The sequence below is a fragment of the Phyllobates terribilis genome, unplaced genomic scaffold, assembly GCF_046119375.1.
Source record: "Phyllobates terribilis strain yellow unplaced genomic scaffold, ASM4611937v1 Scaffold_7__3_contigs__length_470593459, whole genome shotgun sequence".
Lineage (NCBI taxonomy): Eukaryota > Metazoa > Chordata > Amphibia > Anura > Dendrobatidae > Phyllobates > Phyllobates terribilis.
In genome coordinates this window covers 416571475-416587428 of record NW_027362767.1, presented here as the reverse complement: position 1 = coordinate 416587428, position 15954 = coordinate 416571475, and the positions used below count along the sequence as shown (strand labels likewise).

General features: G+C 45.0%; 1 protein-coding gene across 3 annotated transcripts in view; it reads left to right on the top strand.

The window, feature by feature from the left end:
- LOC141155119 (uncharacterized) overlaps positions 1-15954 on the top strand; it is a 99409-nt gene that overhangs the window by 34819 nt on the left and 48636 nt on the right. For 2 of the 3 annotated variants that reach the window (XM_073641789.1, XM_073641788.1), the window contains exons 11-19: positions 2057-2107; positions 2242-2292; positions 2428-2469; positions 10268-10297; positions 10719-10748; positions 11370-11399; positions 13198-13227; positions 13698-13727; positions 15740-15769. In XM_073641789.1, the coding sequence (XP_073497890.1) occupies positions 2057-2107; positions 2242-2292; positions 2428-2469; positions 10268-10297; positions 10719-10748; positions 11370-11399; positions 13198-13227; positions 13698-13727; positions 15740-15769 (324 nt within the window). The remainder of the gene's footprint in view (positions 1-2056; positions 2108-2241; positions 2293-2427; positions 2470-10267; positions 10298-10718; positions 10749-11369; positions 11400-13197; positions 13228-13697; positions 13728-15739; positions 15770-15954) is intronic. The other variant, XM_073641787.1, reaches the window with a different exon arrangement.

Genomic DNA, 15954 nt, shown 5'->3' with positions numbered 1-15954 from the left:
ACGGTTTCTGGGATGGGCCCTTCTGGCGCTGGGGACACATGGCCTTGAAGTGTCCATCTGTTTGCAAAGGTCGGAGTTCCCCCACCGACTTGGAGAGGGAAGCATGGGCAGGTGACTTAGGGGTATGGACAGGAGGTACCGCGTTCATCTTACCCCCTCTCCAGCCGGAAGGTTTCTTGGCTGTTAGAGTACATTTATTGGAATACTCATTGGCTAGAGTTGCTGTTGCGGAGCCCCCTTTTGCTCCGGTCTCGGAGATACAGCTGGAGGCCTTCTGAGCAGTTCCACAAAAATGTCCCGGTTGCAATGAGCTCCTTCCGCTCCTGGACGGTGGAGAGCTCCAATCCCATAGTCCATTGATCTACCGCTCTCAGTAGAGCCGCACGTGATCAGCCCAGCGGTCTGCAGGACCCCACTGTATACTCCAGATCTTCTTCCAATACGTCTCAGGGGTCAAGTTGTACTGCCTGAACAAAGCCTGCTTGATATCTTCATAGCTCTGGGTGGTCTCACCGGGCAGATACCGAAAGATTTCCAGGGCCTTACCCCTGAGGCAAAGAGTTAAGAGCTGGACCCACTAGTCCTCAGGTAAATGGTACTGATGACAAGTCTTTACAAACACCAGAAAGAAGGTGTCCAAGTCCCCTCCTTTATCCTGCAGGGGAAAATTCTCCGCCTGTAGCTTCGGGACCCGGATCTCGAGATGGGCTGAGGTGGACTGCTGGAGCTGGAGCTTGAACATTTGTAGCTTATGCCCGCAGTCACACTGAAGTTCTGCAGCTTCCTCGCGACATGCTGCCATGAGGGTCTCATAGGTGTCCTGGCCCCCCAGATGGAGACTGGCCAGGGCAGGTTGCAGAAGGGCATTCAAGCCTACCGGGCTGGGGGGACGGGCAGGTGGTGAGCAGCCCACTGTGGGAGTGACCACCAGCGACTAGTTCCTTGGGGAGCTTTGGATGGGCTCCCCCTCATCTTAAACAACATCGCCTTTCACCTCCTCCCCACCATCCGTAGCATTGGCCATCTTCTTAGCTCTGCCCCTGGTGCCACTGGCCATCCTTGCAACGTTTGCAACTGTTTTTGGAGAAAGCTGCCATGACCTGCTAATCCTGGAAAAATTATTTGATTCTTATCCTTTAGACAAAGCTCACCCTATTTTCATCAGTGTTTGTTTTTTTGGGGGGAGGGGGCTCTACTTCATTAGTTATGATTTCTAACTCATACTAGAATGACTTGAAAAGTGTGAAACCCACATCTCGTTTAACATTGCTACTTTGTTCCTCCCCATGCTTTACACTGCAGCGCTGCCTATTCTGATTGGCTGCTGTGTTGAAGCACACGCTCACCAGGCATTCATCATATGAAAATCAGAATCCAAATGAGGAAAGGATAATTATAATCTACAACATACAAAGGAGAAATAATAGATTATTCTGAAACTGACACCTAATGAAGATAGTGAGCCTCCATAAGGCGGACTCTAGACATATGAGATAGATAGTGGGTAAAAAACAACAAGAAAACCCCTCTAAAGTTATTTTTATTTGCAGAGGATGTGGAGCTTTGTATCAGAAAAAATGGAACATTAACCAATATAAATGTATAAATACAGTACAGGTAGAGTAATTATCAGGTGCCGTACGTCTAAGTGAGGGCGACTGATCACCACAAAGGGAAATCCTCGTTCTACTAAAATAAAAAATAGTTGACATTACTTATTAAATTGAACTTAAATAAGAGACGCATATAAGAGAGAAACTTTTTTGTTACTTTTCCGATTCCTGTAGATTAATAATTTTGCCTTTTTGTCTTCAGATAAAACCACATCCACTTACTACCATTTCCTAAAGTAAAAAAAAACTATAAATGTTTCCTCAATTCTAACTATTGGGCGTTTGATTTTCTCATTGAAAAACCTAAAAATTAAAAAAAAGAAAAAAATACAAATTCACTAATATATTCTAAATGAAACATAAATATTAGAAAAATAAGGGAGACATTTTCTTCTTACTATTCCAATTCCTGTAGGTTGATAATTTTGCCTTTTTGTCTTCAGCTTCGAGTGCATCCACAACCTCAGCTACAGCTACTTCACCTATTACTACTCGTAAGTTTTGGGTATTTTTCTCATAAAAAAACTTGAAAGCAAAAAATGCAAACTCCCCATTTGTTTAGAGAGAGACTTTCTCAGGGGATGTAGTTTGATTTGTTTTGCTTAATAACTTTTCCTTTTTTCTGCAGCTCCAGATACATCATCAGCTCCGACTACAACCACGCCGGTTTTTACTATGGGTGAGTTTCTGGATGTTTTGTCAAGAGGAAAATAAATTAAATACAATGAAATCCTTATTGAGACGTACAGAGGGGACAGAAGGGGAACATTTTTGCCGATATGTTTGATATTAATAACGTTGCTTTTTGCTACAGATCTGATAACATTAACAACCCCAATCACTTCTGGGACTACTGGTGAGTTCTCGTTATTTTGTCATTAAAAAGTAAGACAATAAAACAAACACAAAAATCTCCTTACAGAAATGAGTTACTTGAATGTATCACACAAGTTATTTGCCTGTTTTGCTCCCGCTCCTGCCTCATCCACAACCCCAACTGCAACTCCCTCACTGTTACCTACAAATACGTTTTTGAAATTTTTATGATAAAAAGCAAAAAGCCAAAGGGTAAAATAACTTTGTAGATGTTTTTGGCTTAAAATTAGATAACAGAGTAATTTAATAGCTGTTCTCTTCCTGATACAGCCCCACTTACATCACATATCAGCAAATTTTCTTGCTCTCTTACTGGTCTTTAGAGGTGATCACACGCTCTCCACCGCTTTCTTACTGCTGAGATGAAGAAATTTAAGTTGTATATGACCCAGGGTGGCAAGGTACATTACTGCATTGACCTGCTGGTGCACGAGATACAGGCCTTACCAGGCCACGTGAAGTGTGTCCTGGGGTACGGAGACCAGTACCCACAACTTCTGACCCACCTTGTAGGTCCTCTTACAATCATTCTGGTCGTACAATGGCTGCTGGTCGGAATGGGCTTGCGCCATATTATCATGCACCAGCTGCATCGAGGCCTGAATCTTGTCCCGGAAGAGCACGACATAGTCGATAAACGACACTCAAGGGGTGGCTAAGTCTACTTCCCAGGCCTCTTTCGCCCCTCACACGTCGTTGAGACCTGTAGAACCTCCCAATAGGCAAATAGCAGTTGGGGGAGATACCCCTCCCAGTTGCGCCTGTGGGGATGGAACAACATCTTAAGCACCTGCTTCAGGATGCCATTAAACCGTTCGCACAGGCCATTGCTGTGGGTGGTATCGGCTTGTCAACAGATGTTGCACCTGTATCTGCTTACAGAGGGACTCCATCAGCTGCGACATGAACTGGATCCCTCGGTCAGTGAGCATTTCCTGGGGAGAACCCCATCGGGAGAAAATCTTCAGTGGGGCGGTAGCCACCTTGTCAGCCCAAATGAACGACAAGGCTATCGCTTCTGGGTACCGGGTGGAATAGTCTACTACCGTCAGTACGAAGCATTTCTTGAAGTTGCAGGGAATGTACAGTGGTCCAACCAGATCCACAGCCACCCTCCTGAAAGACTCGACAATAATGGGCAGAGTTACTAGTGGGGCTTTGGGGCGCAACCCCGCCATTCCCAATCTCTGACAGGTGTCGCATGAACGGCAGTAGGCAGGGGCATCGGCCCCCATCTTTGACCAGTAGAAATGCTGGTCTAGCCTGGCCTTTGTCTTAGTGATCCCTAGATGTTTGACCATCAGAATCTCATGTGCAATCCGCAACAACTCCGCCCTGAACGAATAGGGTACCACTAACTGTCGGTCCCTAGGCCATGCCTCCGGTGATCCCTGCTGGTCCATCACCTGGTAAAGCTGTCCTTGGTCCCAGACCACCTGCTCGAGATCTGAGTCTGAGGGAGGCTGTGCCGCCTGCTCCTTGAGAGCTTTCAGTCTGTCGTCAGTTTCCAACGCCGCCTGCAACCACTGACTTGACGTGGCCAGATTATATGAGATCACCACTTCTTCTGTCAGTTCCCCAGGACCAGTCTTTTGGCCTCCATCTGACCCAGCAGTCACTATGTTAGAAGGGGAAGCAATAGGACTCCCGAGGGACCCCTGGTGCTCCCGCACTCCCACTGTGCATCACAGCGTCCATGGCCAGTTCACCCGCGGGTAGTGCCCGTTTCCTCTCAGCTTCACACCGAGTCGCTGGTCTAGACTGACTAACCCAGCCCTTCGACATCCAGGTTATGGAGGAACTCAGCATTGAAGCCTTACCTGGGAGCCCTACCTCTCCTGGGACAAATCTGCCCTCAGTTGCATGCTCCCATTCAGCTGCTGTCTTCCCCGTTTGTCCCCTCAGTGACAACCTCGGAGGACAAAAGGTTCCAGCATGCTTTCTAGCCACACCGTATGGCATTGCTAAAGCTTGCTTGATTGACCTCCTCCCTCCAGAGGGGAGAGCCATATATTACATCACCCCCCACCCCCACATCCCTATCAGTACGCATGTTAATCACACTGACGAAAACAACAGGGGTGGACATTACAGTGCCGTCTGAGGGATCAGACCTTGGGGGTTCAGTGGCCACATACTGGGACACTAGCTACCCCAAGTCTGTCCCAACAATTGCAGGAATATTCACCCCACCTCCCAAACTCCTTGCCGGGCGCCCCAGTCCAAATACACTTTAGCGATTGGCAGCACCAGTTCGACTCCACCAATCCCGTAGACAGTGAGGGTTTTCGCGGGCACCAAATCCTGTGGGGACACCAGTTCAGGCCGCACAAGAATCATCTCAGCGCCAGTGTCCCACAGTCCCATGGCCACTGCCTGGTCTATGGTGAAGGGCTGAAAGTTGTCAAAGGACCTCCCACCACGCCACACAAAATAGTGTACGGTTTCTGGGACGGGCCCTTCTTGCGCTGGGGACACATGGCCTTGAAGTGTTCATCTGTTTGCAAAGGTTGGAGTTCCCCACTGACTTGGAGAGGGAAGCATGGGCAAGTGACCCCTTAGGCTTAGGGGTAGGGACTGAAGGTATCGCGTTCATCTTACCCCCTCTCCAGCCATCAGGTTTCTTGGCTGTTAGAGCACTGTTATTGGAATACTCATTGGCAAGAGTTGCTGTTGCGGAGCCGCCCTTTGGCTCCGGTCAAGGAGATACAGCTGGATGTCCTCTGAGCAGTTACACAAAAATGTCCCAGTTGCAATGAGCTCCTTCAGCTGCTGGACCCTGGAGAACTCCAATCCCATAGTCCATTGGTCTACCGCTCTCAGTAGAGTCGCACGTGATCAGCCCAGCTGTCTGCAGGACCCCACTGTATACTCCAGATCTTCTTCCGATACGTCTCAGGGGTCAAGTTATACTGCCCGAACAGAGCCTGCTTGATATCTTCATAGCTCTGGGTGGTCTCACTGGGCAGATACCCAAAGATTTCCAGGGCCTTACCCCTGAGGCAAAGACTTAAGAGCTGGACCAACTAGACCTCAGGTAAATGGTACTGATGACAAGTCTTTTCAAACACCAGAAAGAAGGTGTCCAAATCCCCTCCTTTATCCAGCAGGGGAAAATTCTCCACCTGTAGCTTTGGGACCCGGATCTCGAGACTGACTGAGGTGGACTGCTGGAGCTGGAGTTTGAACATTTGTAGCTTATGCCCGCAGTCACACTGAAGTTCTGAAGCTTCCTCGCGACATGCTGCCATGAGGGTCTCATAGGTGGCCTGGCCCCCCAGATGGAGACTGGCCAGGGCAGGTTGCAGAAGGGCATTCAAGCCTGCCTGACTGGGGGGACAGGCAGGTGGTGAGCAGCCCACTGTGGGATTGGCTGCCAGCGACTGGTTTCTTGAGGAGCCTTGGATGGGTTCTCTCTCATCTTGAACAATATCGCCTTTCACCTCTTCCCCACGGTCCATATCATTGACCATCTCCTTATGTTGGCAGTGGATCATTCAGGATACTCTCAAAGCGTGTTGACAACAGAACAAAGCTTTAATTAGCCATAAACAGGTGCAGATATGATCGGCTTTGTGGAATCAGGAATATACATATCTTAAGTGTCTCTGTGCAGCATCAGCAGGCTGCTTCTCCTCTCCTGCACAGACACAGGAAGCTGAACACAGTCACATGGTCTTTCCTGTGTGGGAGCCTCCTGGAGTTTTTTTTTTTCAACTTTATAGACAATACACAAACCTAGCAATAGAGCATTTACATACACAGGAATGGAGTTGTTGCATTAAACATATTCCAACACCCCCACTCAAGAACTACTTATCCTGTTAGTCCCATTGCTGTTCAGAAGTCCTCAAACTTGCCTCTTGGCAATGGTTTTGTAATACCATCAGCTAACATCTTGTCAGACTCGCAATAAACAAACTCTAGTACCCCACGTTCTACTAAGTCAAGTAAGTGGTGATGTTTAACGTCGATGTGTTTAGTCTGAGCACTAGTCTTCTCACTGCTGGCAAGTTTAATACATCCTTGGTTGTCCTCATAGATAACTGTTGGCTGAGCTAGTGGCTTGCCGAAATCTTCCAAAAGTTGTTTCAACCAAATAACTTCTTGACTTGCATAAGCAGCTGACACATATTCTGCTTCTGTAGAAGACAATGTGACTGACACTGGCTTTCTGCTGCACCAAGAAATTGAATTTTCTCCTAACTTTTTGATTTCCGATCACTTTTATCCCCAGCCCAATCTGCATCCACATAACCTCTGAGAGTGAGATCTCCTGATGCAGATAGCTTAAGATTTAGCCTTTGAGTTTCCTTAAGATATTGTAGAATTCTCTTAGTTGCGTTCCAGTCTCTTTGGCGTGGCTTGCTTACACTTCGGCAGAGAATTCCAACTGCGGCTGTAATATCTGGACGAGTTGTGGTTGCTATATGCAGAAGCACCCCCACTGCTTGTCTGTAACTCTCATTGGTGGGTAGCAGATCTTCTTCTCCTTCCAACTTTAAGTAGGATGGATCCATTGGTGTTGACGCACTTTTGGCTTCTGACAGTCCAAATTGGTTCAGGATTGCGGAAATTTTAGAACTTTGATTGAGAAGAAAACTCCCATCTTCCTCTCTCTGGATTTGGATTCCCAAATAATATGTCACATTTCCAAGGTCCTTAGTCTCAAAGTGCTGGTTGAGAATTTCACCTAGCTTTGTAATTTCCTTTTCATCTCAATGAGACATGATTACATCGTCTACATATAGGAGAACATAATCCACTCCTTTGCTACAATTTTCGTAGACTAACATGGATCAACTTGAGACTCTTTAAATCCTTCATCCATCAAAACTTTGTTCATTTTTGAGTTCCATGCTCTTGCCGACTGCTTAAGTCCATAGAGAGATTTTTGCATTCTACAAACAAGGTGCTCTTCACCCTTTTTAATATATCCCTTGGGTTGGCTCATGTACAACTCTTCCTCAATATCACCATGCAGTAAGGCTGTTTTGATGTCAAAATGTCTCACTGTCATCTGTTGAACTGCCGCTACGGACACTAAAGTTCTGAATGTAGTTTGCTTCGCAACTGGAGAAAATGTAGCATCATAATCTTCACCATACTTTTGCGAGTACCCTTTTGCGACCAATCTTGCCTTAAACCGGTGAACTTTACCTTCTGAGTCATATTTGTTTTTGAAGACCCACTTACATCCGATAGCTCTTCTCGGTGCAAGTGGGCGGTCACATGATCTCATGTATGTGATTTGCATACTTGTGGTCACGTGCCGACTACTTTCCTCCAGCTTCTCACAGTTCTCTCCTATTGAGAGAAGCTGAAGGCATCTGCTCTGTACGTGACTGAAACCAAAGGCCTCTACTCAGCAAGTGACTGAAACCGAAGGCATCAGCTCAGCACGTGACTGAAACCGAAGGCCTCTACTCAGCCAGTGACTGAAAGCGAAGCCATCAGCTCAGCACGTGACTGAAACCGGTCATCTTCTCAGCACGTGACTGAAACCGAAGGCATCTACTCAGCACGTGACCAAAACCGAAGGGTAGGGTGCCTTTTATACAAGATGTTTCTCAGCTATTGGCTGGGAGACACCTTGCAGGTGATCACCTATCAAAATGCCTCCCAGCTGACAGGTGGTGACATTTTTCCATGTGCGGGCACTGCCCCTTCAAGAACAGGGGAGCGCGCGCACGTGTGACGCTCGCAGCCCTGCCCTGGGAAGATGGGGTACTCGGAGCCGGGTCAGATGTTGAGGGGGATGCCGCCGTGGCCTGGACCCATTCCGTGCCCAGGGCCGTCACATTAAAAAAGGATGTAAGGGCTTTCAGGGTTGAGTGGTATTTGTCGACTACGCCACCTGTGGTGTCAGGTGATGAGCCACCAGCGCCGCTAGCAGTCCGCTGAGGCCTGGTGTCATGGCGGCTAGAGTTCTCACTGCTCCCCACAGGCGGAGCGTGGCCTCAGGGCAGGCAGGGCAGGATAAAGGGGGGGTAGTAATGCGGGAGTATGGGCACCGCATCACGTGGTATGGAGCATAATGAACAGTCCGGAGGCCATAGGGGTGAACTTCCAAGGCTTTACTCACTCAGAGATGTTAGCGGGAAGGCGACTCCCTGCTCCTTGCGGAGTCCTGCGGCCACCAGGGACGGGGGTCCGACTACCTCCAAGGAAGTCCAGTGTTCGGTAGCGACCCTACACCAGAGTGTTCCTGCACTACAGACTTCACCCTTTCCCGTCTGTGCGTGTGTAGATAGGCCGGGTCTCCCTCTGAGCTCCTCTCAGGTGTAGGGCTCGGGTGGCAATTCCTCTCCATCCGATGCCCGGTGGGATCCTCAGGGCCTAAGCGGGCTTTCCCGTCCTGGACGTAGAGTACGAGGTCGGGTGTCGGGGGCCGGTACCCCTCTTGCAGCCGGAATCCCTCTGAATAGATCAGGTAGGCGAGGACAGGTGGCGTGCTCCGCTCCGTCTGCATCCTCCCCGGGACCCATTTGCTAGGGAGCCACACTCTAAAGCTCCCGGGCCTTCTTGATCCTGGTCCTTGGCCAGGTTGAGACATTCCTTGTCTGCAACCTACCTCTCGTCCCATAGATCGGGGTACGAGGGCTGTGTCCCATGCCGGTGCAGGCCCACACAGGATCTGCGCTCCCAGAGGGAAGTCACATTACACACAGTATTTTGACAGCACAGTACGACCACTTGACAGACAGACTGTCCGACACCACAAAGGACTGAAGGATTGACCTCCGCACTAGACGGACAGGACAGAAGGACCAAGATCAAAGATGGCATTCTATTAAATATGAAATTAGAAGTGTCACTGACTAACTGTTCCTCCACCCACACCTACTAACTGGTTCCTACCACTTTGTGTTCCCCAGTCTCCCTGTAACCAGGGGAGCAGCACCTGGTGCATACTAGCTCCCTCTGGTGGAAATGTGGTGTTGGATGCAAAAGGCTAGATCACTACCATCACACCGGCCTTACCTCAGAGGAGGAACACCACACTCCATTAAAGAAGTGCAGCATTCCTGTGGCGGTCAAACCCTCAGGGGCGCCACACACGCGCTAGGCATGCCGCCGACAGTGCAGCATGCACAAGTAAGGAAGTAGGCAGGACTTATCTGTGTCAGATTCATCAGGATTCTTCTGCTTGTATTTTTAATGATGTTCTCCATACAGGATAATCCCTTTTTTTTTTAGAAAGGTTTCCAGGTGGTAAACTGGTCACAGGAAGCCTTTCTGCAGGGATCATCTATACAGTAATCAGGAAGGACCTGAAAGCAATTGTCTGATTTCTCCACACTGCCCCCACAGGAAAAATAAGGCATTACAAAGCATGTTTTGAAATTAATGGGTTCTCTGTGAATGAGCGGATGTGCCCAGTCCTGTAGAAATCTCTAAGTAATAAATGAGGATCCTTTGTATCTTTAATGATTTTCTCCATACGGGACAGTCCCTTTTTTTTTAGAAAGGTGTCCATTTAATAGACCGATCACACGAAGCCTTTCTGCTAGGACATCTAGTGATTATCTGTAATCTGGGAGGACCTGGAAGCAATTGTCTGATTTCCCTACACCACCCCCAAAGGAAAATTAAGGCATTACACGGCTTTTATTGAACTCAATGGGCTGTCTGAGTAATGAGAGGATGTGCCCGGTCTTCTAGAATACACTAACTAATAAATGAGGATCCTGAATGAGAGACCGCTCTTTATTGTCTCCAGATTTCCTATGGATTTTATATACCCCATTAATTTTCTCTTTTTCTTTATTTTCTAGGAACAACAGTTTCTACTTCACCAAATACAGGTCAGTCCTTACCATCAATTTCTAGTAGTAGTCAGTGACACTATAAAAATTCAGACCTATATTTTCCTACAAATCTGCATAAGATTCATATAAAAAAAATTCTAGACAATAAACTGATCACATGGATCTATCATTGCGGATCCCTGTGATGCAGCGATCATCTGTAATCTGAATTGTCTAATTTAACTGCAGTGCCCCCGCAGGGTAAATAAGGCATTACACAATTTTTATTTAAATCAATCGGCTGTCTATGTAATATTCAAACCTGCCCGGTCCTCCAGAGTGGAGGGCGCTCTTTGTTACACACTCCAGCTAGAAGCTAAAAATTCTGAATGGGAGATCCTTTTATTATTATCTCAGTATTCCTTGTGGAGTTTTAAACCAGACACCCCACTAATTGTCCCTTACATTTTTTTTCCAGGCACAACAGTCACTACTTCTCCTGGTACAGGTCAGTCATTAGATTATTTAGAGTTTTTTTAAAATCTTTAGTAATTGGACAAATTCCACTCATATTTTCTATTGAAGGGGATGTCCAGTTTTGAAGTTTCAACTTCAGACTTTTTTTTCATGTTTCCATTGATCTCTATGAGATCCAGCTGAATTCTTCAGCTTGTATCATTACCCCCTTCCTTCATTAGGATTTTAAATAAGGCCTTGGGCAAGATCCGTAAGTGCGGAGGGGGCTCAAGAACATTTTCCTACTTATCTGTGTCAGATTCATAAGGATTCTTCTCCATACAGGTCATTTCCTTTTTTCAGAAATGTGTCCATATAGTAAACTTATTATATGAAGCCTTTCTGCTAGGACATCCAATGATCATCCGTAATCATGAAGGACCTGGAGATAATTGTCTGATTTCTCCACACTGCCCCCACAGGAGAAATAAGGCATTACACAGCTCTTATTGAAATCAATGGGTTTTCTGTGTAACGAGCGGATGTGCCCAGTCCTGTAGAAAGCTCTAAGTAATAATTGAGGATCCTGAGTTAGAGACCGCTCTTTATTATTTCCAGATTTCCTGTGGATTTTACATACCCCATTAATTCTTTTCTTTTATTTATTTTCCAGGCACAACAGTTTCTACTTCACCAAATACAGGTCAGTCCTTCACATAAGTTTCTAGTAATGGTCAGTGATGCTATTAAATTCTTCCAGACCTCTATTTTGTTAATGTGAATTAACGTCTTGGCCAGGGATCCGCAAGTATGGAGGGGGCTCAAGAGCCTTTTGCTTTGCCAGATTCATCAGGATTCTTCTTCTTGTATCTTTAATGATTTTCTCCATATGGGACAATCCCTTTATTTTAAGAAACATGTCCATTTAGTAAACTGATCCCATGCTAGGACATCCGGTGATCATCTGTAATCTGGGACTACCTGGAAGCAATTGTCTGATTTCCCTACAGCACCCCCCAAAGGAAAAATAAGGCATTACAAAGCTTTTATTGAAATCAATGGGCTGTCTGAGTAATGAGCGGATGTGCCCGATCCCCTAGAATGCTCTAACTATCCTGAATCAGGGACCGCTCTGCTTACTATTCCCCTAAATCGCCGTCTCTGTGCTAAATTACCATATTCTCCCCTCCCCTGCATATCACAGGGCCCTGTGACAGACCCTGTGATGTGCCCTTCTCTGCCTCCCCTCCCGCGCATGCGCAAAGCGCTGCTCCCATAGAGCGCGCTTTGTTTCCCGCCGACCCCGTTTGGCTGCGTACTGCCAGTGGAGCGGAAGTCTCTGACTCACCGTCGCTTGCGCAATACAAGGCTGCGGCGCAGTACGCAGCCAAACGGGGCTTTGCGCATGCGCGGGAGGGGAGGCAGAGCAGGGCACGTCACAGGGTCTGTCACTGGGTCTGTGACGTGCAGGGGAGGAGGAATATGGTAATTTAGCACAGAGGCGGCGATTTAGGGGAATAGTCAGCAGATAGGAAGGGTTTTGCTTGGCATCCCTTGGATGCCAAGCCTCTGGAAAACAGACTTTATAAAACCAGATTTCTCTACAATCAGACCTCTGCTATGGGCCATACAGGTAAGTATAGATTTACTTTTCTATATCCTGTATGGCCATAGTTGAGGTCTGATATCTCCCAGAGGGGTGACAGATTCCCTTTAAGGGAGAGGAGAGGGCAGTCTTACATCTAGCAGCAAAACTGAACAAAAGAAAACAAAAAGAACCAAATAAAGTCAAACTGAGCCAAAGCACCCAGAAAGTATAAATCATTCAAAAAGTTTCAATAAAATATTTATAATAAAGTTTCTGTGTTTCAATCCAAAGTGGGAGAGGAAATGGCAGAGTCTCTTATATTAGGAGGAAAGTCTTTTTCCCAACCTAGCGTATAATTATGCTTAATAAAAATATTATCTTCATTAAAAGTATTATATATGTATTTTGTGTTCCTTAATGCTATAGTCTCCGGATTTTTTAGCAGGCTTGAGATTTTGTTCAGGAGTCCTATTGGAAAACTAATTTTGTTATACTATAAACTTCTTCCAGACATATATTTTCCTACAAATCTGCATAAGATTCATCTGGATTCTTCTGTTTCTGTGGTTAGAGAAGATCTTAATCTTTTCTTATATAAAAAAAAAATTCTAGACAATAAACTGATCACATGGATTTATCCTTCCGGATCCCTGTGATCCAGCGATCACCTGTATTCTGAATTGTCTAATTTAACTGCAGTGCCCCCAAAGGGTAAATAAGGCATTACACAATTTTTATTGAAATCAATTGGCTGTCTGTGTAATGCTCAAACCTACCCAGTCCTCCAAAATGGAGGACGCTCTTTGTTACATACTCTAGCTAAAAGATAAAAATTCAGAATGAAAGAATTTATTATTTCAGTATTCCCTTTGAAGTTTTAAACCATTAATTGTCTTTTATCTTTATCTTCCAGGCACAACAGTCTCTACCTCTGTGGGTACAGGTCAGTCCCTACTATCGTATTCTAGTAATAGTGACACTACTAAATTCTTCCAGACCTCTATTTTCCTGCAGATCTATGTAAGATTAATCTAGATTATTTGGTTCTGTCATTAAAGATGTTATCTATCTTAATCTTTTTTTTAGTAAAAAAAAATATATATAACAATAAATTGATCACAAGGATCTCTTTCACAATTATCCACATCAATTAGCTGTCATCTTAATTGTCTAATTGAACTGCAGTGCCCCCACAGGGGAAATAAGGCATTACACTATTCTTATTGAAATCAATAGGCTGTTTATGTAATGCACAAATGTGCCTGGTCCTCCAGAATGAAAGACGCTCCTTGTTACATAGTCTGCCTAATAGATGAGGATTCTAAATGGGGGATCCCTCATTATTATCTCACTATTAACTGTGGACTTTTAAACCAGACACCCCATTAATTCTCTCTTATCTTTATTTTCCAGGAACAACAGTCTCTACTTCTCCAGGTACAGGTCAGTCATTAGAAAATTTAGGGTTATTTACACACATAACTCATTAGACATATTCCACTTGTATTTTCCATTAAAGAGGATTTCTAGTTTTGAACTGTCAGCTCACGACAGAGGTCTGTTTGAGTGTTGGGACCTGTGTGATCGATCTGTTCTAATGGAGGAAAAAGGGTAGTGGGTGCCATAGATGGCTATCCCCATGATTGCATATATCACAAAACTATAATGATGGAGTATACAGTGGGGAAAATAAGTATTTGATACACTGTTGATTTTGCAAGTTTTCCCAACTTTAAAGAATGGAGAGATCTGTAATTTTTATCGTAGGTACACTTCACCTGTGAGAGACTGAATCTAAAAAAAAAAAAAAACAGAAAATCACATTGTATGATTTTTAAATATTTCATGCAATAAAATGCAATTTAATTAAGTATTTGATCACCTACCAACCAGCAAAAATTTTGGCTCTCACAGACCTGTTAGTTTTTCCTTAAGAAGCCCTCCTACTCTGTACTCATTACCTGTATTGATTCCACCTGTTTGAACTCATTACATGTACAAAAGACACCTGTCCACACATTCAATCACATCAAACCTCTCCACCATGGCCAAGACCAAAGAGCTTTCTAAGGACACCAGGAACAAAATTGAAGACCTGCACAGGGCTGGGATGGTCTACAGGACAATAGGGAAGCAGCTTGGTGAGAAGGCAACAACTGTTGGCACAATTATTGGAAAATGTAAGAAACACAAGATGACTGTCAATTTTCCTCACTCTGGGGCTCCATGCATGATCTCGCCTCATGGGGTAAGGATGATTCTGAGAAAGGTCAGGAATCAGCCCAGAACTACACGGGAGGACCTGGTCAATGACCTGAAGAGAGCGGGACCACAGTGTCAAATATTACTGTTAGTAACACACTACACCATCTTGGATTAAAATCTTGCAGGGCACGTAAGGTCCCCCTGCTCATGACAGCACATGTCCAGGCCCATTTGAAGTTCACCAGTGACCATCTGGATGATCCAGAGAAGGCATGGGAGAAGGTCATGTGGATAGATGAGACCAAAATAGAACTTTTTGGTATCAACACCACTTCCTGTATTTGGAGCTTTTCTCCAAAGGGGACAGGATGACTGTGTCGTATTGATGGGCGAATGGATGGGGTTATGTATCGCGAGATTTTGGCCAACAACCTCCTTCCCTCAGTAAGAGCATTGAAGATGGGTCGTAGCTGGGTCTTCCAGCATGACAATGAACCAAAACACACAGCCAGGGCAACTAAGGAGTGGCTCTGTAAGAAGCATTTCAAATTCCTGGAGTGTCCTAGCCAGTCTCCAGACCTGAACCCAAAGAAAATTCTTTGGAGAGAGCTGAAACTCAATGTTGATAAGCGACAGACCCAAAGCATTAAAGATCTGGAGAAGATCTGTATGGAGGAGGGGGCCAAAATCCCTGTTGCAGTGTACGCAAACCTGGTCAAGAACTACAGGAAATGTCTGACCTCTGTAATTGCAAACAAAGGTTTCTGGACCAAATATTAAGTTCTGTTTTTCTATTGTATCAAATACTTATTTCATGCAAAAAATGCAAATTAATAATGGAAAAATCATACAATGTAATATTCTGGATTTTTTTTAAGATTCTGTATCTCAGTTGAAGTGTACCTATGATAAAAATTACAGACTTCTCCATTGTTTGTAGGTGGGAAAACTTGCAAAATCGACAGTGTATCAAATACTTATTTCCCCACTGTAGATTTACCATTAAATTAATTTACAATTTACACTGATTTCCCTGCAGCTCCCCCACAGGAGAAGTCAGACATTACACAGCTCTTATTGAAATCAATGGGTTGCCTTTTGTAATGAGCGGATGTGCCCAATCTTCTAGAACGCTCTAACTAATAATTTAAGATCCTGAATGTGGGACGGCTCTTTATTAGTATCCGGATTTCCTGTGGATTTTACAAACCAGATATCACATTAATTTTCTCCTTTGATTTATTTTCCAGGCACAACAGTTTCTACTTCCCCTCATACAGGTCAGTCCTTCACATCAACTTCTAGTAATGGTCAGTGCTACTATGAAATTCTTCCAGACCTCTATTCTCCTACAAACCTGCGTAACATTCATCTGGATTCTTCTTGTTCTGTTATTAAAGATATCCTTTATCTTATTTTTTTTTTATATTAAAAAAAAAAATTTTAGACAATAAACTCATCCTTC